The sequence below is a fragment of the Setaria viridis genome, chromosome 7 (genome assembly GCF_005286985.2).
Source record: "Setaria viridis chromosome 7, Setaria_viridis_v4.0, whole genome shotgun sequence".
Taxonomy (NCBI): Eukaryota; Viridiplantae; Streptophyta; class Magnoliopsida; order Poales; family Poaceae; genus Setaria; species Setaria viridis.
The window spans coordinates 840,964-863,237 of record NC_048269.2 but is presented as its reverse complement, the minus strand read 5'-3'; the positions used below and the strand labels follow the sequence as shown (position 1 = coordinate 863,237).

Genomic DNA, 22,274 nt, shown 5'->3' with positions numbered 1-22,274 from the left:
TGGGAATACCTGACCTTCGCATTGCATCATTTGCACTCCGGCTACGATGGCTTTTGTTGCGCAAAACGGATGCCGAAAGACCATGGAAGCTACTACCTGTGTAGTTCAGAAAAGACACCATGCTCCATCAGATGTTTCAGGCGTCAATCCAGGTTCACTTAGGGGATGGCAACCTTGGCTTGTTTTGGATCGACCACTGGTTAGCACAATCATCACCATGTCTTCTTGCACCCGATCGCTGCAACCTCATCACGCCACGGATCAAGAAGTCAAGGACAGTAGCTCAAGCCATGCGTGAAAAACAGTGGATTAGGGATATTGCCAGACAAGCTACAGTAACAGTAATTTCTCAATATGTCCAACTTTGGCATGTCCTATCAGGCGTGCAGCTCCTCACTGGTGTTGAAGACAGGGTCTCTTGGAGATGGGAAGCATTGGGCATATACTCTGCCAAATCGGCATACAAATCATTCTTCCGTGGCACTACAAATTCACGGCAGCGAAGTTCATCTGGAAGGCTTGGGCGCCTCTCAAGGTTAAGCTTTTCATGTGGCTGGCTATCAAAGATAGATTATGGACAACGGCAAGGAGAAATTGGCATGGATTACAGGACAGTGTCCAATGCGCACTATGCCAACAGGATATTGATACAGCAGCCCATCTGCTTGTTACCTGTTCTTACACCCGGCAGATTTGGCACTCAATCGCCAGCATGTTGCACCTTCATACTGTCATTGCTACTGCAGACCAAACGCTATCAGACTACTGGATCATCAGACGACGGGGGTTTGATCGATTTAGCAAGGAGGAAAGGTATTGATTCAATGTTCATGCTGATCGCATGGAAAATTTGGAAAGAAAGGAACGATCGCGTTTATCAAAGGGGAACTGAGAAGAATCCTGGGCAACTGACATGGGAGATCTTGGATGAGGCCTTCCTATGGTGTGCAGGTGGTGCAAGGCTTCTCGCTACCCTCCCATGGCCGCATTCGGGAGCAACACTAGCAGTGAGTTAGATATCGCCGGTTAAGCATTTCAGATAGCGATCCATGTTGCCCGATCAATAGTTGTTTTTTACTACAATTTAGATTTTTATTGTCAAAGAAACTGTGTGCGTGCGTCCGGAAAGGCCCGCATTGTATCATTAGTTTTTTTCTTAATATAATGATACGCAGCTCTCCTGCGTATTGTTGAAAAAACTTTGTAAGCAAGCTCACAATTACATGAAAATTACTTGCCTACTTTCTTAGTTGTGATCTGATTCATTGGCATCAACGTTGAATGAAGATTCAGGTGGATGAACTCCTTTCCTTGACACACAAGAATTGTAGCGCAGCATGTCACAGTGAAATCTGATTCATTTGCAATTTTGCATTGAAAAGAAAATTCAGGTGTCACAAAAATCGCCTGAAACACAAAGTGTCGCAGAATTTTTAATATGTAAATTTCCTATCATGATTTTTATAAAATCAAGATAGCATTCTGTCACATTACATTCAAGAAACATGACTGCAGACATACATTATTAATAATTACAACTGTCAGATGTCAGCTATCGTCAGCTATCATGAATCTGTATTTCAACCTATCACCAATTCATTCATTCAGGTATATACAAAGGTTACAAGGAAGCTGGTCAGTACTTACTACCCTCTGTCTCCAAGTTCAAGACGGCACATCAAAGTTCTTTCCTTCACTGCTATCGCCGCCGCACAAGATTGGGAGATATGAATGGAGAGGAGAGGTGAATGGGGTCTCTATATTACATTAATGCCATTTACAATCTTTCCTATAATACCCATATACCAACTATACTACTCACGTATGCTATCTATACCATACGAGAAGTTTTGAGTAGTATACAATTAATCTTAATTGTTGGATATTTTTATACTAGTTCTTTTTCAACACTAGTATAGCCTAGTATAATGCACCATAAAAAAAGAGCTCTTATAAAAATGTTACCAAACACATCATCTGCACTGGGAGAGTCGGAGGGAATAACAACGGTTTCTCTTTGGTGCCGCATCGACGATTTGCCAGTCTACTTTGCATAGCTGGACGACAGCCCATTCATCTTTATTCTTCCTCCAACCCCAAGCAAAGACCTGTGCTTTCCATGTGGAGCTCCTGAGATGGCCTAGATCCATGGCGCTCTGTTTTCTTCCTCTATAGGGAAAGCAACGCATATGTTCTTTTCTGAAATCCACACCCACAGCTACTACCCGAAGCCCGAGCAACTAACCAATAGAAGAGTTCATTGCACACCAGCAAATTGTTTGCCTTGACGGTTAATTTTCTGTGTACTTCTCCCTGGCCACAAGAAATTTTCACCTGGAGAGAGTTTCTTGGGGTTTTCTCCAAACAGAACACCTTGCAGCTACCTTGCCAAATCCCAAGAGGTACGTTTATATTATCAATTGCTAGATGCACCTTTAGTCTAATCTCTCAAGAATAGCTACACTGATTAACAAATGTGTTCTTGTATGGCTAGAATTTTTATTCGGTGCTAGTGGAGGTTCATCTGGAGGTGCAGAGATGGGTTAGATTTCTGGAGCTTCTTTCGTTAATTTCGGGGTCCTTCCTACACAGACAAATTCACCATGCCTCGACTGCTGGTACCTCCTTTTCCGCTCCATGCAGTTACTTGTACTATATCAGCGATATGTGAAAATGCTCAAATGTACGAGTCTAGAATGTTGGTGCTATACTTAAATAAAATAGGAAAACCGGTTACAAATTTTTTATTTAACCGGAAGAATTTCCCATTGACATGGCTGCCCACGGAGTTTGGATCCATTGACAGGATAACTGAAATTCATGAAGTATATCGTTAGCTGTAGAAATCATCAGGGCATGTACCCACTATATGCAAACAAATTTTATATTACCAAACCCGAGATGCTCCACATTGTCGATCAGGTCTTCCGAGGTCACCAATTAGTGCCATCAATTTTGCAAGGCACAATCTCCATAGGAAGGGCCATCAATTTGTTATTCCCGCGAAATGCTATGCTATAGTTGCCTGTGTTTCTCTTCTGTGCACGACTATTTAGTGCTGTTAGAAATTAGCCCTCCGCAGCAACGAGTCGCCTACTAATTTTCACCAACGGAAGATCTACCGAGACAAATTTGCACGATCACAGATGACACCGGAGACACGATTTTTGTTGATGAGGTTTGTCCAAAGCCTACATCCCCGTGGCATGACTACGGGTGCTCCTCCGATCCCCAATGCTGCAACACCGGTCATTCTAGAGTCCAGCATCGTGTCGCCTCCCCCTGCGAGCTTGTTGCTATGCCATCATGGTTACAATAGCAGGCCTCCTCTAAAATTTGCGACGACGCTCGGGTTATATAGTATGACACTAATTCTACCCTATACTGCTAAATACAAGTCAAGTCTCATCGCAATCGGACTTGTACAAATATTCGACACAATATCTAACAAGTGTTCTAACATGATTCTATATACTATTTAAATTTAGGAGATGATTTGTTGTGACCAAATGCTGATCGTGTAGTTTCTCTCTAGTAGATTTAGATTCTAAGTTTTCTTTTTCCCCCTGGGTCCATCCTTTAACGATGCACATGATGGCCTTTTAGCATGGCGTGTGTCACACACAGTAAGGTAAACTTCGCCTGTAATCAGAAGTGTTATACATATCCAGCTACTTCGACTGAGAGTGACTGAGAGCGGGCTAATTAATTGATACAGTAATAACTACTTACTACGTATATTTATGGGGTCGAGAGTGACGTCAACTGATAAATCGTGTCATGCAGCTTGGTCCTACTGTGTACAGAGTCCAGGCAGCGGTTGAAAGAATAATCCGTTTCTTGGAGGATACCGGAACAACTGCACACAAGGCCATCTACTTTGACGGATGGGATGGACTGGCTGCTTCTGCTGTGCTCAGAGCTATAGCAGAGGACCCTCCACCATCTCTGAAGAAGAAATTTGACAAGATCCTTCACATTGATTGCTCGATGTGGAAGAGCCGAAGGGCACTCCAGAGGGCGATCGCTGATGAACTCAACCTTACTCAGAGGGTAATGGCGGCTTTCAACAGGCAAGATGAGGAGGATGATTTCCGCGGAGTAGATGAAGGTTCTAGAGCTGAGATTGGAGAAGTTGGGTTGCTGATAACTGAATCCCTGTTACGATGCAGATACTTAGTTGTCTTTCACAATGGAAGCAATGATACGGTGGACTTGGCTAGTTGTGGTATTCCACGACCTGAATTCCTTGGTTCTAAGATACTGTGGACTTTCAGAGGAAGGCTTCGGCTCAACCCGCAAGTAAAAGACAAGGTGGACAGTTCACATTTGTATATTTATCGGCCTATTGACTGGAGCTTCGATCATGACACTGCTAAACTAATATTGGATGAGGCTACAGAAATTGTCAAGTCCATACAGCATAAGCAGAGCATCACCCCAACAATAGCTGCCAAGTGTATCTCCTACATATTGTGGTTGATTAATCAAAAGGGTGGTGGTACCATGGACTACGATTGGACTACCCACGCTTCCAACTATTGGGTTTGTGATGGAATTATCGAAGAAGGTCAGTCTGATGATGACTCCTGGGAGCTCTCTACCGCTCTCCATCAACAGATACGATTAGAGGACTGCTCATCTCCAACAGTCAAGTTCAGTGGTCATGAATACAGGGAACAATGGAAGTCTGTCATTGAAGATCCATCTAACATTGAAGAAGGGACATCATCCTATTTCCTTAGTGCCAAAAACGGATTATCATTGCCACCTAAAATGTTTCAACAGTCGTATAGACTTCGTGTACTGAAACTGTCTGGATGCAATTTCAGCTTCTATTCCCCTCCATTCTGCTGTTGCCATAGCCTAAGATTCCTTGGATTAGAGAAATGCAAAGATCAACCGCAGGAAGAAGAGGACAGGCAAAGGAGACCAACAACGAAATATCTCCATAGCCTATGGGTGCTAGATGTTAGGAACATGGATTGGGAATTGGATCTATTGCAAGACTCGATAGAGCAGATGGCTGTAAACATCAGAGAGATTCATGTAAAGAATGGAAGGATTTGGCGCAGCAACCTTGCATGGGGACAACTGCAGAACCTTTGCAAGCTTCGAGTAATCAAGCTCCTTGACCTGTATGGAAACAATGCCATCCAAGTTTATGGGGTCGAGAGTGACGTCAACTGATAAATCGTGTCATGCAGCTTGATGAGTACAGAGTCGAGGCGGCGGTTGAAAGAATAATCCCTTTGTTGGAGGATACCGGAACAACTGCACACAAGGCCATCTACTTTGACGGATGGGATGGACTGGCTGCTTCTGCTGTGCTCAGAGCTATAGCAGAGGACCCTCCACCATCTCTGAAGAAGAAATTTGACAAGATCCTCCACATTGATTGCTCGATGTGGAAGAGCCGAAGGGCACTCCAGAGGGTGATCGCTGATGAACTCAACCTTACTCAGAGGGTAATGGCGGCTTTCAACAGGCAAGATGAGGAGGATGATTTCAGCGGAGTAGATGAAGGTTCTAGAGCTGAGATTGGAGAAGTTTGGTGGCTGATAACTGAATCCCTGGTATGATGCAGATACTTAGTTGTCTTTCACAATGGAAGCAATGATACGGTGGACTTGGCTAGTTGTGGTATTCCACGACCTGAATTCCTTGGTTCTAAGATACTGTGGACTTTCAGAGGAAGGCTTCGGCTCAACCCGCAAGTAAAAGACAAGGTGGACAGTTCACATTTGTATATTTATCAGCCTCTTTACAGGACCTTCGACGATGACATATATGCTAAACTAATATTGGATGAGGCTACAGAAATTGTCAAGTCCATACAGCATAAGCAGAGCATCACCCCAACAATAGCTGCCAAGTGTATCTCCTACATATTGTGGTTGAATCATGAAAAGTGGTTGAATAATAGAAGGGGTGGTGGTACCATGGACTACAATTGGACTACCCACGCTTCCAACTATTGGGTTTGTGATGGAATTATCGAACAAGGTCAGTCTGATGACTCCTGGGAGCTCTCTACCGCTCTCCATCAACAGATGCGATTGGAGGACTGCTCATGTCAAATAGACAACATCCGTGGTGATGAATACACGGAACATTGGAAGTCTGTCATTGAAGATCCATCTAACATTGAAGAAGGGACATCATCCTATTTCCTTAGTGCCAAAAACGGATTATCATTGCCACCTAAAATGTTTCAACAGTCGTATAGACTTCGTGTACTGAAACTGTCTGGATGCAATTTCAGCTTCTATTCCCCTCCATTCTGCTGTTGCCATAGCCTAAGATTCCTTGGATTAGACAAATGCAAAGATCAACCGCAGGAAGAAGAGGACAAGCAAACGAGACCAACAACGAAATATCTCCATAGCCTATGGGTGCTAGATGTTAGGAACATGGATTGGGAATTGGATCTATTGCAAGACTCGATAGAGCAGATGGCTGTAAACATCAGAGAGATTCATGTAAAGAATGGAAGGATTTGGCGCAGCAACCTTGCATGGGGACAGCTGCAGAACCTTCGCAAGCTTCGAGTAATCAAGCCTACAAGCTCTTGGGAGACAGGTTTAGAAAATGAATTTATGGATATGTTGAAGCTGGAAATCCTTGACCTCTCTGGAAACAATGCCATCCAAGTTTTGCCGAGCTTGTGTGGGGCAACTGGATTGAAAACTCTCATCCTAGATGGTTGTGCTGAGTTGGATCATGTTGGTCCAGGACTACCTCCATCACTTGAGTCATTCAGTTTCGATGCCCGAGCAGGGGATGATGGTCGCAATACAGCTAAAATATCACGTATCACCTTGGCCGGTTGTCCAAAACTGGTCGAGTTCAGATTGCTTGGATCCCTCTCAAAGCTTGAGGAGCTGGACCTCTCTGGCACACCGGTGAAAATTCTAGACTTGAAAAAGGAGATCCAAGTTCAAAATCTTCAACGAATCTTCCTGATAGGATGCAAGCAGCTCCGTTCAATTATTTGGCCAGAAAAAAGGATGGAACAACTGAGGTTAGTATGCATTGATACGCGACAGGAATTAGTGTTGACGGAAACATCACGTGATTCTCTTGTCTGCCCAGAGCAGGAAAAGTATTGCCATGCACGTGTTTCTGTCACAGACATGAGGTTCTTTCAGTCGTTGGTGACAATAGATGGTGCACTAGCAATGATGATGGAAGAGTTTCGCTGGATCACTACCCTGTTTAAGCTGAATCTCAACCTGTCGTGCACTAGCAATGTTGATGGAAAGAACTGCACTAAAAAATTTGTTCGGTCGTCAAATCTACACAAGCCATTAATCTACAATGACATCAGCATTGAAGGGATAGCTACTGCGGGCCATACATCTGCACATGTGCGCTAGGCTCCAATTTGTCCTCCCGTTGTCATGGGGACATACCTTGTCCAGCCTGGAGACCATCCACATAGTCTGCTGCCGTGACCTCAAACAGGTCTTCCCAGTGGAGTCTGGCTTTTTGAAGCGAGTCGCTACCGGGCATCCAAACGGCATGCTGGAATTCCCAAAGCTCAAGCACTTGTACCTGCACGATCTCTCCTGCCTGCAGCAGATATGCGAGGCAAAAATATTTGCTCCCGAGCTGGAGACTGTCCGCATCAGGGGCTGCTGGGGCTTGAGGCGCCTCCCGGCCACTGACCGCCATCATCGACACGGACGTCTTGTTGCTGTGGACTGCGAGAAGGACTGGTGGGCCAACCTGGAGTGGGATGGGCTGGACGTCGGCCACCAGCCCTCCCTCTTTGCGTCGCGCCACTCGGGGTACTACAAGAAGCGAATGCTGAGAACCACAGTTCTCCGGTGAACCGGCCTCACGTACTTTGCTGCTTGCTTGCTTGTCCAGGTACGTGCACATGAGTTATTTCCTTTTCATTGTTTTTCTTTTAGTTTCATGTCACGTTCCATTAATCACTTGTGCTATCAACTCATCCATAGATTTCGTGGGGATTTGAGGAGAGACGACAGCGGCAAGCTCTGCTTTCTATCACGTGCTTACCTCGCCGCGAGGGTCCAACTGTTTGCTTAGCCAAGTTTTTGGTGTGTTTCCTCAAGAATAAACAATTGACGTCCGATGCTTCCTGTATTTGCCAAATTCAGTGTGTTATTATGCTTTTTTCTATGTTGATTTGTATGCGTCTCGGACAAACATACCATATGTGTTTGGTCTTGCTTTGCTATGTATGTGCGCTTTGAAATAAGAGGGCCTGATGGGACTGTGTTGTTTTGTGTGTCTATCAGTCCCCTGGAACCCCATGGTGTGACGATGTTGATTTCGAGAAACATTCTTGAAACAAATTTGTAATCAATGAAGTTGGCTGCATAGTGTTGGGTGATTAATTATTTTATCTTGTTTCAATTAATAAGGCCAATCTCAATGCACAGCTTCATTAGGTGTCGTGGGGGTGAAACTTCCCTCTCATCTGATGGAACTCCCCTCGTCATGACCTTGCCAAGTCAGCAATTTTGCTGATGTGGCAACCAAATTTAATGCTCATGAACTCATATGAAAGTCCCATTGAGACTGATCTAAGATATGTGTTCATATACCACAACTAGAGAACATTCTTACTACGATTAGGATGAGGTCAAAATTGATCTGTCCATTTTCGTGGTGAGTTATACGTCTTACCATCTAATTTTTGTGGCGTCGACGTTGCAGGCTTTGGGTGACGTTGCGGGCTTTCGGTAATGCTCAGGAGCGGACGTCCAACACATCAGACGCTCTAATCTCCGTCACCTCTGTGTTGTTAGTTAATTAAATTAGAACAGTATAAAATGACGTGGCCTAACTTGCACCACACATTTTTCTACTTTCATTCTTTATCTCTCCCAACTGCTCTCTCTCTCCAATTTCCAACCATTCAGCTCGATGAGACTCCAACGAGTGCAGTGGCCGCATGGGGGCAACGACATCGGGGCAGCGCTCGGACGGGCGAGGAATAAGCAGCACGCCATGGCACTCTGACGAGCGTGGCAGCGAGAAGCGGCGTCAGTGTGGTGAGCGCGACAGCGACACGGGCAGCACTCCGACGAGCGAGGCAGCGGATTGCCGTGATTTCGCCCGATTCCCGTGAGCTTATGGATTCTGTGGGGCAAGGCCGTGGCCAATCTAAGCACACTTCCAGAGCCTGGGAAGGGCGTCGGGTGCTGCTCGAGCGTCGGGGGGGGGGGGGGCGGGCCGCTGCTCCCTCGCGGCCAGGGGGCGAGCCACGCCGGCCGCTAACGGAGTTGCTCCGCCCACAATGAGCTTGGCCGCCTGGAAGATTCACGAGGAAGGTTGTCGGGCGTCGGGGTGCTGCCGGGCGCGGGCTGCAGCTCCCCCGTGGCTAGGGACGAGCCACGCCGGCTGCCGCCATCCTCCTCCAACACCGTTTCCTAGCGTCGGATCCCTCTGTGCAGTGCTCCTCCTGCTAAGGTTTGCTTCATGTTGCAAGCGTATGTTTCAAGTATTTCAGAAGAATGTTGCAAGTGTTTCATGTGGATGTTTGCAAAGTAGATCCAGATGTTGCATATGTTTCACACATGTTTTATCTGGATGTCGCATTTTCAATAAAAGATTTGAATGTTCCATGCAACACGAAACAGATGTTGTGGCGGGTTTTTTTCCTCATCATCAACGGATAGCCCCCGACTGCCATGTTGCAATAGGTATCTCATGATGTTGCAGTAGGGATTCTTGGATGTTGCAAGCGCTGTAGATGCGCGCGGGTGTTGCGGATGAACGTATCGTCTAATGTTGCATGATTGATTTTCTGAGATGTTTCGATGTTACAATAGTTGGCTTTTGTTGTTTCATCTGGCAATTTTTCATGTTGCAATATTTCTTCCCGTACGAGCTCAACCCCAACTCAACATATGATGATTTTTTGGAAATGTTGCATGAAACATGTGTTCAATGTTGCGATGGGAATTTTCCCTCATGAATATTATGTTTACATTGAGCTATTTTTTCGCATCTTTTTCATGTTGCAACCATAGATTTTCGATGTTGCAGCTATTTTGTTTTGATGTTGCAATGGAATGTCGGATAATTAGTTGTATTTATTATGGTACTACTGTAGCCGTCAGATTTAAAACTTATGGTGATGCATGCGTCCAACAGGAGTTGCTCCCGTCGGACGTCCGGGCGCTAGCAAGTCCCTAAATTTTTCACAGAATAGAGGTGGTCTGGTACTCTGGTCATGGTGTGAGTGTATGACTAAGCAGGAGCAGGAGCAGGAGCAGGAGCAGAGCGTTCGACGCATGCAGGAGATACGAGAGAAAACAATGAATGGCACATGAACAATGTTTTTTCTGTTTTTTTTTGACAACACACTTTTTTTATTTTTAACTTTTTAAAAAATATATTTATAAAAAACCCATCCCAATTTTATTAGCACTGGGTAACCCTTTTAGCAAGCCTCTGCCGCGCCACATGTATTGACGCAGTGGAGGTGCCAAGGTGGCGCGGTGCGGGGCTGGTGCGGCGCTGACATGGCCTCGCGCTTGTGGCGCTGACATGGCCTGGTGCGGCAGCGCCTGACAGGCCGCGCGCCGGCTCCCTCCTTTCTTCCTTCCTCCAGAACCCCTCGAGCCCGACCAACTCCTTCGCCGCCGACCCCTGCCACCCCCAAATCTCCCCCAAATCTGATGATTTCGGTTGGGAGAAGTAGTTGGAATCGTTCACCGCTTCGTTTGGAAGATATCCCCTAACTTTTTACCTTGTTTTACTGTTCCTTTAGGTAGATCGGAGGATGTTTAGGTGACCTAGGGTTAGGTTGTTGATTTAAAATTTTGATGAAATGCAATGTTGTTATGTGTTAGATGATGTTTAGTTCATACGCACTAGACTCTCTGCACGCGATATTGATGGGTAGAACTTGTTGCATGCTTCGATTTAGGTAGATATTCATGCATTTGTGTAGTGTACATAGCATTGATAGGTTTATTTATACAGTATGTCCAATTAATATGTACAATATGTTTATTGATAGTAAATTTTCATTTTTACTCCACTTATCATGCAAAGAACCTTTTTACTAACGAATATTGTTTATTCTTTTCTAGGACGGTGGCCCCAGTCTACCCATTCCTTAAGACCACGTACGACGTGCAGCACCGCGACCACCTCCTCGCCGACCTCCACGAGGTACTATATAATATATGAATGAGATTATGTGCGATTTTTTTGTATATTCACCTGAAAGTCAGGTATTTAGACTGCACATGTTAGAAACCACGTGCAACTTAATATTTTGGCCCATAGCAACATTGACCATACATATACTTCGCACTTGCATGTATCTTCTATTTGAGTGCACATATGATAAATACCTTTTGTTTAAAAACGAATTCAAACCCTCTTGACTTGATATCTGAATCACATAGGCCATTCTTATTTTTTTTACATACGTTTTTTACATTCATAATTTTAGCTATTCTTCATGAAATATGCTATGGCAGTGAACATGCTTCATGCTGGACTCATGCTTTTTTGACATACCTAAAAACGGACACATGTTTGCACAAAGATACCCGTTCAGTGGTGAGTTGCATTGTGGTCCATTTTTGCTTGTTTAGAACCGGTCTGCATGATTGCGTAAATCTTATCACTGTATATTGTTATTTGTAGTTGAATGATAATATACCATTTGACATGATACTATTTGTTTCCATTTATTTGCAAAGAACTTTTCTGCATTTATTTACATTTCCTTGTATGGTATGAAACAATCTTATTTCTAATTATTTGGTTGTTTTGTAGGAATTGAAGCCATTACGGCCGCGAGTGCACTCCCCACTTAGGTGGAATGAGCGCTACATGTCATACCTCTAGAGAGCTGGATTTTTGGACATTGTTGTTCAGGTTGCTGCGGGCCTTCCTCCGATGGATGGACCCTTGTTGACTGCCATGGTCGACCGCTAGCGTCCGGAGACTCACACCTTCCACCTCCCGTGCGGCGAGATGACCGTCACCATGCAGGACGTGGCCATGATTCTTGGTCTTCCACTGGAGGGGCTTCCAGTAATGGGGATCATTCAGAGTGAGAACTGGCGTGACATGGTTGAGCTGCACATTGGGATTAGGCCTCCAGAGCCCGAGGAGGGAGACAACTCGAAGAAGACCTCTGGGGTGAGCTCTGCATGGTTGAGGGAGCACTTCAGCGTGTGCCCACCGGGAGCAGCTGACGAGGTTGTGGAGAGGCATGCTCGTGTTTGGCTGTGGCACCTTGTTAGCACCTTCCTGCTAACTGATGCGGTCGGGAACACCATGTCTTGAATGGTTCTTCTAATTTTGGATCAGGATTGGGACAACATCCGTGGCTACAGTTGGGGCTCAACGATGCTCGCCTGGCTGTACAGGCAGTTGTGTGATGCTTGCAGATGCACTGCAAGGGATGCAAATCTTGGAGGGTGCACGTATCTGCTGCAGATCTGGGTTTGGGAGTGAATCTCGGTGGATCGACGTCTACATGTCTCAAGTGTGTTGCACTAGTAAGACTATGTTGCAATTTGTGTCGCATGTGTGTAAAAGACTATTGCAATTTATCTAATCTGTGTGTAAAAGTCTGTGTCAAGTGGTGGACTTGTCAAGTGTGTAAAAGAACATGTTGGATTTTAGTTGGATTTGTGCACCAGACATGCTCATTTTTTTTTCTCATTTAACCTCATGCGTTTTAAACTTGATAAGTACCTATGTTTATGTAAAACTCGAGTTAACAACTATTCCTTCCTAGCATTTGCACTGTCAGCATCTAGTTTTTATTTATTAGTTGCAACAGTTTTTGCTGTTCACTTGAGAAATTATATTTGATTCCGAGTATTGTTGTAACATGTCATTTCGTACCATCTCAATTTTTGACTGTTCAATGCTTCTATTAGGAAAGCCTTGTTGAGGGAAAAGATACTTGTTGTCTCAGCTTTGGCAAAGTTGGCATGTGCCCAAGGGTACACATCATACATCTGTCACATTACTTTTCATCCTACTTGTGCTTGTGTTTGGTTACATGGCTTAGATCTAGCCTGGTTAAGATTTAGCCTGGCTCAGCTACTACATCCGATTCGGGCATACTAGTGTGGCCTGGCTTAGGTGCTCTTTTTGCATTGCGCTGGACTAACTATGTACTTTGGACAGGTAACCAAACAATCACGAGCTGCATTAGACTAGCCTGGTAGGAGACTTAGCCAGGCAACCAAACACAACCGTGTAGTTGTAGATCTGACTGTGTACATGTAGTGTGTGAGTGAGTCAGTGAACATGTACACAACCTGTGTACATGTAGTGTGTTCAGAGGAGATCATCTACAGCTCAACCTCCTTCTCCAGAATATCAAGACGGAGGGCCAACTCTGGATCAAGGCAGGAGCTGCGAACTTAGCTTGTCTCGTCGGCGAGTAGTAGACCTAGGTGCCCATGCATGGGAGTCACCGAACCAAAAACGTTGTTACTCTTTATGTAATAGTCTCTCGTAGTTCCGGGGGTTCGTAGGCGCACAATTTGTGATGCACGTTGATGCAAAGATGCGCAATTCTCTTGCGTATTCGATAAAAAAACGCCATCATCTAAGAGAAAAACCACTGCCTGCCCACATTGCCATCAACAATCGACATAAAGCATCTCCTTTCATGAGTAGGCTACACTTGACCTTTTGGTTAAAGACAAACACAAACATGTGTTTTATCACTTCTATTTAACGTTATGATTGTACATCACAGCTAGGTGCTTAAACTCTTCAATTAAGATTTTATATATAGCAGTGGGCTGTAGTGCTTATTTTGGATTACAGATATATATATTATTTGTTCAGTGTTAAGCTAATCATAGGACACGTTGTGGTTAGCAATTCCAATGAGATTACAACAAAAAACAAGTCACTAATTAGACAAAAAACAAGTCACTAAAAAGAGATGGACAAAATGATAGCCATCAGGGCTGGAACAAATTGTTAGTACCGTACCTTTAAGCAATTTAGGGCATGTTTAATATAACTCTAGCTCTAATAATTTCTGGAGCTAGGGATTACCAGCTGCAAATTTCTTACAGCATTCATGTTGTCACAATTGCCAACTCTTGCTAGGAACATGTAAAGAATACTAGAAACTTACAGGTCCATGCAAATTAACTCGACCATTCATCACGTTGTCACAATTGCCAACTCTCGCTTACAAGCTAGGTAGCTTGGCTTGTAAGTCGATAGTTGCCGCTGGAAAAAAAAAACGATCAAACAAACAAGAAAAGGTGCATGTATTGCCTCCCTTTACGACGTACGGATCCATTTTTCGGGCAAAGAGCTTTTGCCGTCCCTTTGAAAAGAACTGCATATCTTTTAAAGAAAAAAACTGAACAAGTAGCACTGCCTATTGAACTATATTGGAAATGAGGAATTGTGTCTAATCAGGGTGATGATGCACCAATCACTACTTCTTACAGCACCAAACCAAATCTTATTAATTACTCCCTCCATCCAAAATTACTATTCGTTGTAGTTTTTCTAGATACATACTTTTTGATATGTCTTTAAAATGACCTACAATTTGAAACGGATGGAGTAGAAAATTGCCGACGCCAGTTAAACACCAGTACTAGCTTCGGGGTAAATGTTGAACCCATCAGTTGCCAGTACATCATTCAGAGCTGAAGAGGACCTGATCATGAACCGGAAGCAGGCCTTCTTCAGCCCCTGGCAGTTGTGCTGCTCAGCCAAAGCCAAGATGGTCGCCACAGAGCCTGTATCAATGTGCTTGCACAGGCTATCTTCGCAAACGAGCTTCAGCCTCTCCATGCCGTACCTGTCTGCGGCGACAAGCAGATGCTGAGCCATCGCGGCTGCTTCGTCTTCTTGACCCGAAGAGCAATAATCTGGCAGTGCGTCGGCGTACAAGAAAGCGAGCAAACCCCGGAACACCTGTGGCTCCATGTCAGCCACGCGTATCGGGTACGCTTGGCTGCTGACATTACTCTCCCTCATGGCGCCCAAGAATTGTGCCTTGAACACCGACGATCTGGCCGCCAGAATGTACCTGTGCGCCCTGAACGTCTCGCCGGCAACCTGGAACGTCACGTCGGAGCCATGCCCGGCTGCGAGGAGGTCGCCGAGATGCCGGCTGAGATCGGGCGGCAGCACAGCGACGAGGGTAGGCGTCCTGCTGGGACGTACCATCCTGTCCTCAGTTCGAAGCTCCCTGGGGATCATGACTGTTGGCCAAATCTTGTACAGGTCTTAGTTTAGTTTAGTTTCTGAACCCGTTTTGTATCAGCACGTGCATGAGCTCACGATTTGTGTGATGGCCTTGCATGTTAGTTCAGGTCGTGGCGACAATAGCTCGCAGCAGACCGAGTCTTTGGGCTACGGGATACGCTCTCTCGCGTCGTGCGTCGTGGGGATGGACGCGGCATTGTCGCGGCGAGAGAAGCGCTCGTGTGCTTGTTTTCAGTTGTAATCAGCAAATAAAAGGGAGAATACAAAACAGAAAAGCTGCAGCTTCATCGCAGCACAAATCCTCTTGCGCCCACCAGTGTTCGCGAGTGTTCTTGAGCTCGCCGGCGTTCATCACCTGGCGCTCCCTGACAATTGGCATCAGAGCTAGGTACAGGCTGTGGGTCCGCGATCGTGCTCTCGAGGGCATCTTCATGCCTCGCAGACGCAGCGCCTCCCCTCCGTCAGCTTCCAGCGACCGCGCTCGGGCAACGGCGGGAACCAGAACCGCGGTCTGGTGATTCAACACGTGATCAAGGAGGCAGGAGGATCGGCGAACTAGCCCATCCTGACGAAGAGCAACTACGAGCAGTGGGCCGTGATGATGAGGATCAAGCTCCAGGCGCGCGGTCTTTGGGATGCCGTCGAGCACGGCACCACCGACTACGTCGAAGATCACATGGCGCTGGAGGCCGTGTGCAGCGACATTCCCCCGGAGATGTACACCACCGTGGGAAACAAGAAGACGGCCAAGGAAGCATGGGATTGCGTCGCCACGCTGCGAATCGGCAACGAGCGCATCCGCAAGTCCGCGGCACAGAAGGCGCGGCGAGAGTTCGAGACTCTCGCGTTCAAGGATGGCGAGGCCGTCAAAGATTTCTCGTTGCGGCTCACCGGGCTGGTTAATCAGCTGGCTACCCTTGGTTATCCGGTCGACGAGCAGAAGGTCGTTGAGAAGTATCTCCGTGTCGTACCACCCAGGTTCTCCCAAATTGCCATCTCCATTGAAACAATGCTTGACATGTCGAAGCTCTCGGTGGAAGAAGTCACAGGACGTTTGAAGGCTGTAGAGGAAAGGTTCGAGCCGCCCCGGCATCCGGCGCCGGAGGCAAGCTCTACCTCTCGAAGGAGGAATGGCTCGAACGCTACAAGAAGCAGGAGTCCGCCCGCAACGGCTCTAGCTCTAGCAATCGTGGCAAGCACCGTGGCAAGCCTCGCGGGCGTGGCAGCGGCAGCAGCAAGGACGCGCGCACTGGCTTTGGCGTGGGCCGGGTCACCATCGATGATGTCTGCAGGAACTGCGGCAAGAAAGGCCACTGGGCCAAGGACTGCCGCAGCCGGCCCAGGAGAGATGAGCAGGTCAACCTGGCCCAGGACGATGAGCCCACCTTACTGCTTCTTCAAGCCAACGTTGAGCTCATCGACAACACCACCTCGCCAGATCCCCTTTCCTCTCCGCTGGTGGAACCCGTCGGTGAGAATCCAGTGCTCGCCGGCGGTGGGCAACTGCTCCGACTGGTGGAGGGCAAAGTTCCTTCCACTCCTTCGAGCCCAGGTACTGCCTGCGGGCTCATCAATCTTGTGGAGGAGAAGGTGTTCGCGACGCTAGGAGGTGAAGAAGAGAAGGATCCAGGGCGGTGGGTGCTGGACACCGGGGCCACCAACCACATGACGGGGTCCCGGGCGGCATTCTCCAGTATCGACGCTGGCATCACGGGGACGGTGCGGTTCAGCGACGGCTCTATCATGCGGATCGAAGGGTGCGGCACAGTACTGTACACCTGCAAGAACGGAGAACATCATGCCTTCACCAACACCTACTACATTCCGCGTCTCACCGCCAACATCATCAGTGTCGGCCAACTCGATGAGCTCGGGTACCAGGTGCTGATAGAGGACGGCATGATGCGGATCCGCGATGAACATTGACGCCTCCTCGCCAAGGTACATAAAAGCTCGAGCCGTCTCTACACCATCGACCTAAACATCGCCCGACCTGTCTGCCTGGCGGCGCGCACAGGCGAGGATGCCTGGCGGTGGCACGCGCGTTTCGGCCACATCAACTTCCGTGCATTGAGGAAGATGGGTCAGGAGCAGCTCGTGATCGGGCTGCCCATACTGGATCAAGTGGAACAAGTATGTGAGGCATGCCTAGCTGGGAAGCACCGGCGCGCACCATTTCCCCAATGGTCACAGCACCGTGCGACGTCGCCTCTGGAGCTCGTACATGGGGATCTTTGCGGGCCCATCACGCCTCCGACGCCTAGCGGGAACAAGTACTTCCTGCTGCTCGTCGATGACTATAGCCGCTTCATGTGGATCGCTCTTCTCCCCTCCAAGGATGTTGCACCGACCGCCATCAAGCGCATCCAAGCCGCCGCTGAACGCAAGAGCGGTGCCAAGCTCCGTGCACTTCGCACGGACTGTGGGGGAGAATTCACTGCCAACGACTTCAATGACTACTTTGCGGAGATCGGCGTGCGACGTGAGCTCACAGCACCGTACACGTCGCAGCAAAATGGTGTCATCGAGCGCTGCAACCAGTCGGTGGTGGGCACGACGAGGAGCATGATGAAGGCCAAAGGATTGCCAGGTATGTTTTTGGGGGAGGATGTCGCTACAGCTATCTACCTACTCAATCGGTCGTCCTCCAAGAGCATCGGCGGCAAGACGCCGTATGAGCTCCGGCATGGGAGCCCGCCAGCCGTGCACCACCTCCGCACGTTTGGGTGCATGGCGCATGTGAAGACCACCTCACCAAACATCAAGAAGCTCGACGACAGGAGCCAGCCAATGATCTTCGTCGGCTACGAACCGGGTTCAAAGGCATACCGTGTCTACGACCCGTCCACCAGGCGCGTCCACATCAGCCGTGACGTGATCTTTGACGAGCAAGCTCAATGGTAGTGGGGTGCCGACTAGGTTGGGAACGATGACGGCGACTTCGTCATCAAGTACACGACCGTGCACCAGCCGAGCATCGTTATCCAGGAGGAAGTTGTGGAGCAGGCTGCATCGGCATCGCCACCAAGCCCGCTCAGCCCCGCACCAACCTCGTCACCTGCGTCTGACTCGTTCCCGATCGAGCTGGCAACACCGCCTTCTGGAGCAGAGGCGGACCTCGACGCCGACCACAACGATGCCCCCCTCCAGTTTCGCTGCATCGACAACGTGCTTGGCCCGGCCACGTCGCCGGGACTTGCCACACGAGAACTGGAGGAGGACCTGCTGATGGTGAGCACTGAGGAGATGGCAAACCTGGCAGAGGCGCAGTAGGAGCACTGCTGGCGGGAAGCGATGTCCGAGGAGCTGAAGTCCATTGAATCCAACAGGACTTGGCAGCTCGTTGATCCTCCACCTCGGCAACGCCCAATCGGGCTCAAGTGGGTGTACAAGACCAAGAGGGATGCCGCCGGCAACATCACCAAGCACAAGGCACGACTCGTGGCAAAAGGGTACGTGCAGCGGCAGGGCATCGACTTCGATGACACATATGCTCCAGTGGCGAGGCTTGAGTCCGTGCGCCTGCTGCTGGCTCATGCGGCGGGCGAAGGTTGAGACGTTCACCACATGGATGTCAAGTCTGCTTTTCTCAACGGCGAGCTGCAAGAAGAAGTGTACGTTGTCCAGCCACCTGGGTTCGAGATTGATGGGCAATGACACAAGGTCATGCGACTGATCAAGGCCCTCTACGGACTCCGGCAAGCACCGCACGCCTGGTACGCCAAGCTGGACGCGTCGCTTGTGGCACTTGGCTTCCAGAGGAGCACCTCCGAGCATGCTGTATACCTACGTGGAGCTGGAGACCATCGCCTGGTGGTGGGAGTTTATGTTGACGACCTCATCATCACCGGCGGTGACCGTAAGGAGCTCGAGTAGTTCAAGCTGGAGATGAAGGCCATGTTCCAGATGAGTGATCTCGGTTTGTTGCACTACTACCTCGGCATGGAGGTGTCCCAGACCGAGAACGGCATCACCATCAGCAAAGGTGCCTACCCCATGAAGATCTTGGAGGCTGCTGGCATGGCAGGGTGTAATCCCAGCCAGATTCCCATGGAACCTCGCCTCAAGTTGAGCAAAAGAAGTTCTGCACCAGCTGTTGATGCCACCAAATTCAGGAGGATCATAGGGTCACTCAGATACTTGGTAAATTCATGGCCGGACTTGGCTTTTTCTGTAGGCTACGTGAGCAGGTTTATGTCTGCTCCCACAGCAGAGCATCAGGCGGCCATGAAGAGAGTGCTGCGCAATGTCGCAGGCACTATAAACTACAGGTGCTGCTACAAGAGGAGGACCGGAGACGTAGAGCTCGTGGGGTATAGCGACAGTGATCTTGCGGGCGACATCGACACGCGCAAGAGCACTCCAGGAGTCTTCTTCTTCCTCAGCGACAATGTCATCACCTGGCAGTCCCAAAAACAGAAGGTAGTAGCTCTGTCCTCATGTGAGGCAGAGTACATTGCAGCAACAACTGCTGCCTGCCAGGGAGTTTGGCTGGCGCGACTTCTTGCTGAGCTCAGAGGAGAAGAAGCCAACACCATCACACTGAACATCGACAACCAATCCGCAATCATGCTCATTAAGAATCCTGTCTTTCACGATCGCAGTAAGCATATCGATACTCGCTATAACTACATTAGAGAGTGCATTGAGGAGGGCAAGGTGAAGGTCAAGTACATTGGCACAAATGAGCAGCTTGCAGACATTCTGACAAAGCCACTTGGGTGCGTGAAGTTCACGGAGCTGCGGTCCAGGATTGGCGTCGTTAACATCAAGTAAAGTACAAGGTTTGGGGGGAGTTTTGTTAGCCAAATCTTGTACAGGTCTTAGTTTAGTTTAGTTTCTGAACCCGTTTTGTATCAGCACGTGCATGAGCTCACGATTTGTGTGATGGCCTTGCATGTTAGTTCAGGTCGTGGCGAGAATAGCTCGCAGCAGACTGAGTCTTTGGGCTACGGGATACGCTCTCTCGCGTCGTGCGTCATGGGGATGGACGGGGCATTGTCGCGGCGAGAGAAGCGCTCGTGTGCTTGTTTTCGGTTGTAATCAGCAAATAAAAGGGAGAATACAAAACAGAAAAGATGCAGCTTCATTGCAGCACAAATCCTCTTGCGCCCACCAGTGTTCGCGAGTGTTCTTGAGCTCACCGGCGTTCATCGCCTGGCGCTCCCTGACAATGACGTCGCAGCTGAACCTGAAGCAGTCATCTCTGAGATGCTCTGACTTCTCCAGGAAGTCCCTCCTTATCAAAGAGAAGCCCCATGCGCCATTGTTGCCAGGGACGTCAGAGAACTTGCGTAGGACTGTGGTCCGGGTGTGAGATGGCACCGGCTTGCTGGCTTGATCGAGCAAACTGAATATGGCTTTCGCCTTGACAACAGGAGGATAGGAGGATCGGACGAGCTGGAGGACGATGCAGATGAAGTCGGAGTTCTGGGACGTGAGGCCATTGGGGTAATACCTCATGCTCCAGGAGCGGCCTCCGATCCTGAAAGGGCGCGACTCGATGAAATTTCCGTGGGGAGCTCATCCTTGGTGCGCGAGTAGCTCTCGATGTGGAGGACGTGGCGCCCGGTCACCCATCCCCCGACAATGGCCGAGGTGGAGTGGGGCTCGTCGTCGGTGGTCGCCGGTTCAAGCGCAGCAGGCACGGCCATGGCGGCGGCTGGTTGCACGTGAGGCAGCGCCCAGCTAGGATTCTTTTCTTAGTTGCCGTTGCTTTTTAACTTGCCGTTGCTGCCTGCCTTCTCTCGTGATGGTTTTGGAAACTGATGCGAGAGAGCAATGTTGGGCTCTGGCTCTGGCAGTGGGCCATAATCACATGGTATGGTGGGCCGGGTGAAGGTGTAACAAACAGCATGATGCCGATCCTATCCAGCTTCCGGAAGCCCATACATATATTACGTGACTCCCGATATTTGAGATTCGTGCGAGAAATTACATCCATTGGATGTTGTCCTCGTTATTGATGACTCTTAAGTACCAATTCTAGACCATCAACTCCTACATAAATGCCAAAAAGATGAGCATCAATCTAGTGGTAGAGATTTATTACTAACCATTTCCACAAGTGTTGGTGAATAATTGTATGCAGGTCATTTATCCAGGAGGGGGAAACACACCCAAGTGGCAAAGAAACACAACTCCAACCAATCAGGGAAGAGCACACGGATCCATGGGCCCACCAGAGGGGGTAAACCGCCTTAATTTGGCGCGTGCACCTAGGACTGACTCGAGGGCCCATTAGGTAGTGTCCCAGACGAAGGGCGATATGAGAGGCGGTGCCCATGGTTCGGCCGAACCAGTGCAGGCTCCCCTCATGCTTAGCTTCCACGTGGGGGCCCCTAGTGACTTCCTAAAGGCGGTTGTGGTCGTTATCCCAGGAGTTACCGCCTCAAAGCCTCAGATCTTGCTAGGTGGCACGAGGAGAAGAGTTTGAGGAGAATATTCTCTCGAGGAGGAGGCTCATTTGAGGACACCACCAACACCATCCAAGAGAGCTTCGAGCCTCATTCCAAAGGCAAAGCCTTGCCTAGCTTATACTTAGAGTAGAAAGAGAGTGAGTGGTGTTTGGGAGGAGTGCTGGAGTGTCAGTACTCCCCTCCCAGCTTGTACCTCTATGGATGCTGCTACAATCTTTGAAGTTAAGTAAGCGTTCGTGATTCCTTCTTATAGTGTTATATTTGGTTGCATGAATAGCCTTATTCCCTTTCTATGTTAGTATGCTTGGTTTATATGCTCGTATGCTAGTCATATACCCTTGCTATCATAGTACAGGCTTGAGAGCTCTCATGTATGTCTATAGTATACACTAGTAGCATTTATATTTGAGTGAGATAAGTTCTCTTACTCGCGAGTACGTTGCTCTGTATTCATACAAGTGATGTAGTCTGCTATGGGGGCCCAAACATAGTTAGGCTGTAGTAGTAATCAATAACGTAGACGTGGTGTCTGGCTAAGAGTTATCCTTCGTTTACCGTATATCCCATGGGTTGCTAGAGGTAGGTTGTAGGTGGTGACAGCCCTATTGGTCCTTTATAATCCTCCACGTTCGGATATATAGTAGG

General features: G+C 48.3%; 1 protein-coding gene and 1 pseudogene across 3 annotated transcripts; one reads left to right on the top strand and one right to left on the bottom strand.

The window, feature by feature from the left end:
* The first annotated feature begins 1,585 nt into the window (after positions 1 to 1,585).
* On the top strand, positions 1,586 to 12,710 carry LOC117862479 (uncharacterized). 3 transcript variants are annotated; one of them, XR_011898831.1, is made up of 4 exons: positions 1,589 to 2,402; positions 2,495 to 2,618; positions 11,079 to 11,160; positions 11,776 to 12,710. XR_011898831.1 is itself a non-coding variant. In XM_072295197.1 (2 exons), the coding sequence occupies exon 2, from the start codon at positions 5,943 to 5,945 to the stop codon at positions 7,377 to 7,379; it is 1,437 nt and encodes a 478-aa protein (XP_072151298.1). In that variant the 5' UTR covers positions 1,586 to 2,402; positions 2,495 to 5,942; the 3' UTR covers positions 7,380 to 7,674. The 3 variants fall into 3 exon arrangements, 2 of the variants coding, with proteins under 2 accessions (XP_072151298.1, XP_072151299.1); XM_072295197.1 differs by lacking the exons at positions 11,079 to 11,160; positions 11,776 to 12,710 and having other exon boundaries at positions 1,586 to 2,402; positions 2,495 to 7,674; XM_072295198.1 differs by lacking the exons at positions 11,079 to 11,160; positions 11,776 to 12,710 and having other exon boundaries at positions 1,598 to 2,402; positions 2,495 to 7,674.
* Positions 12,711 to 14,580: 1,870 nt separating this feature from the next.
* LOC140223310 (BTB/POZ and MATH domain-containing protein 2-like) lies at positions 14,581 to 20,864 on the bottom strand (annotated as a pseudogene).
* Positions 20,865 to 22,274: the final 1,410 nt, after the last annotated feature.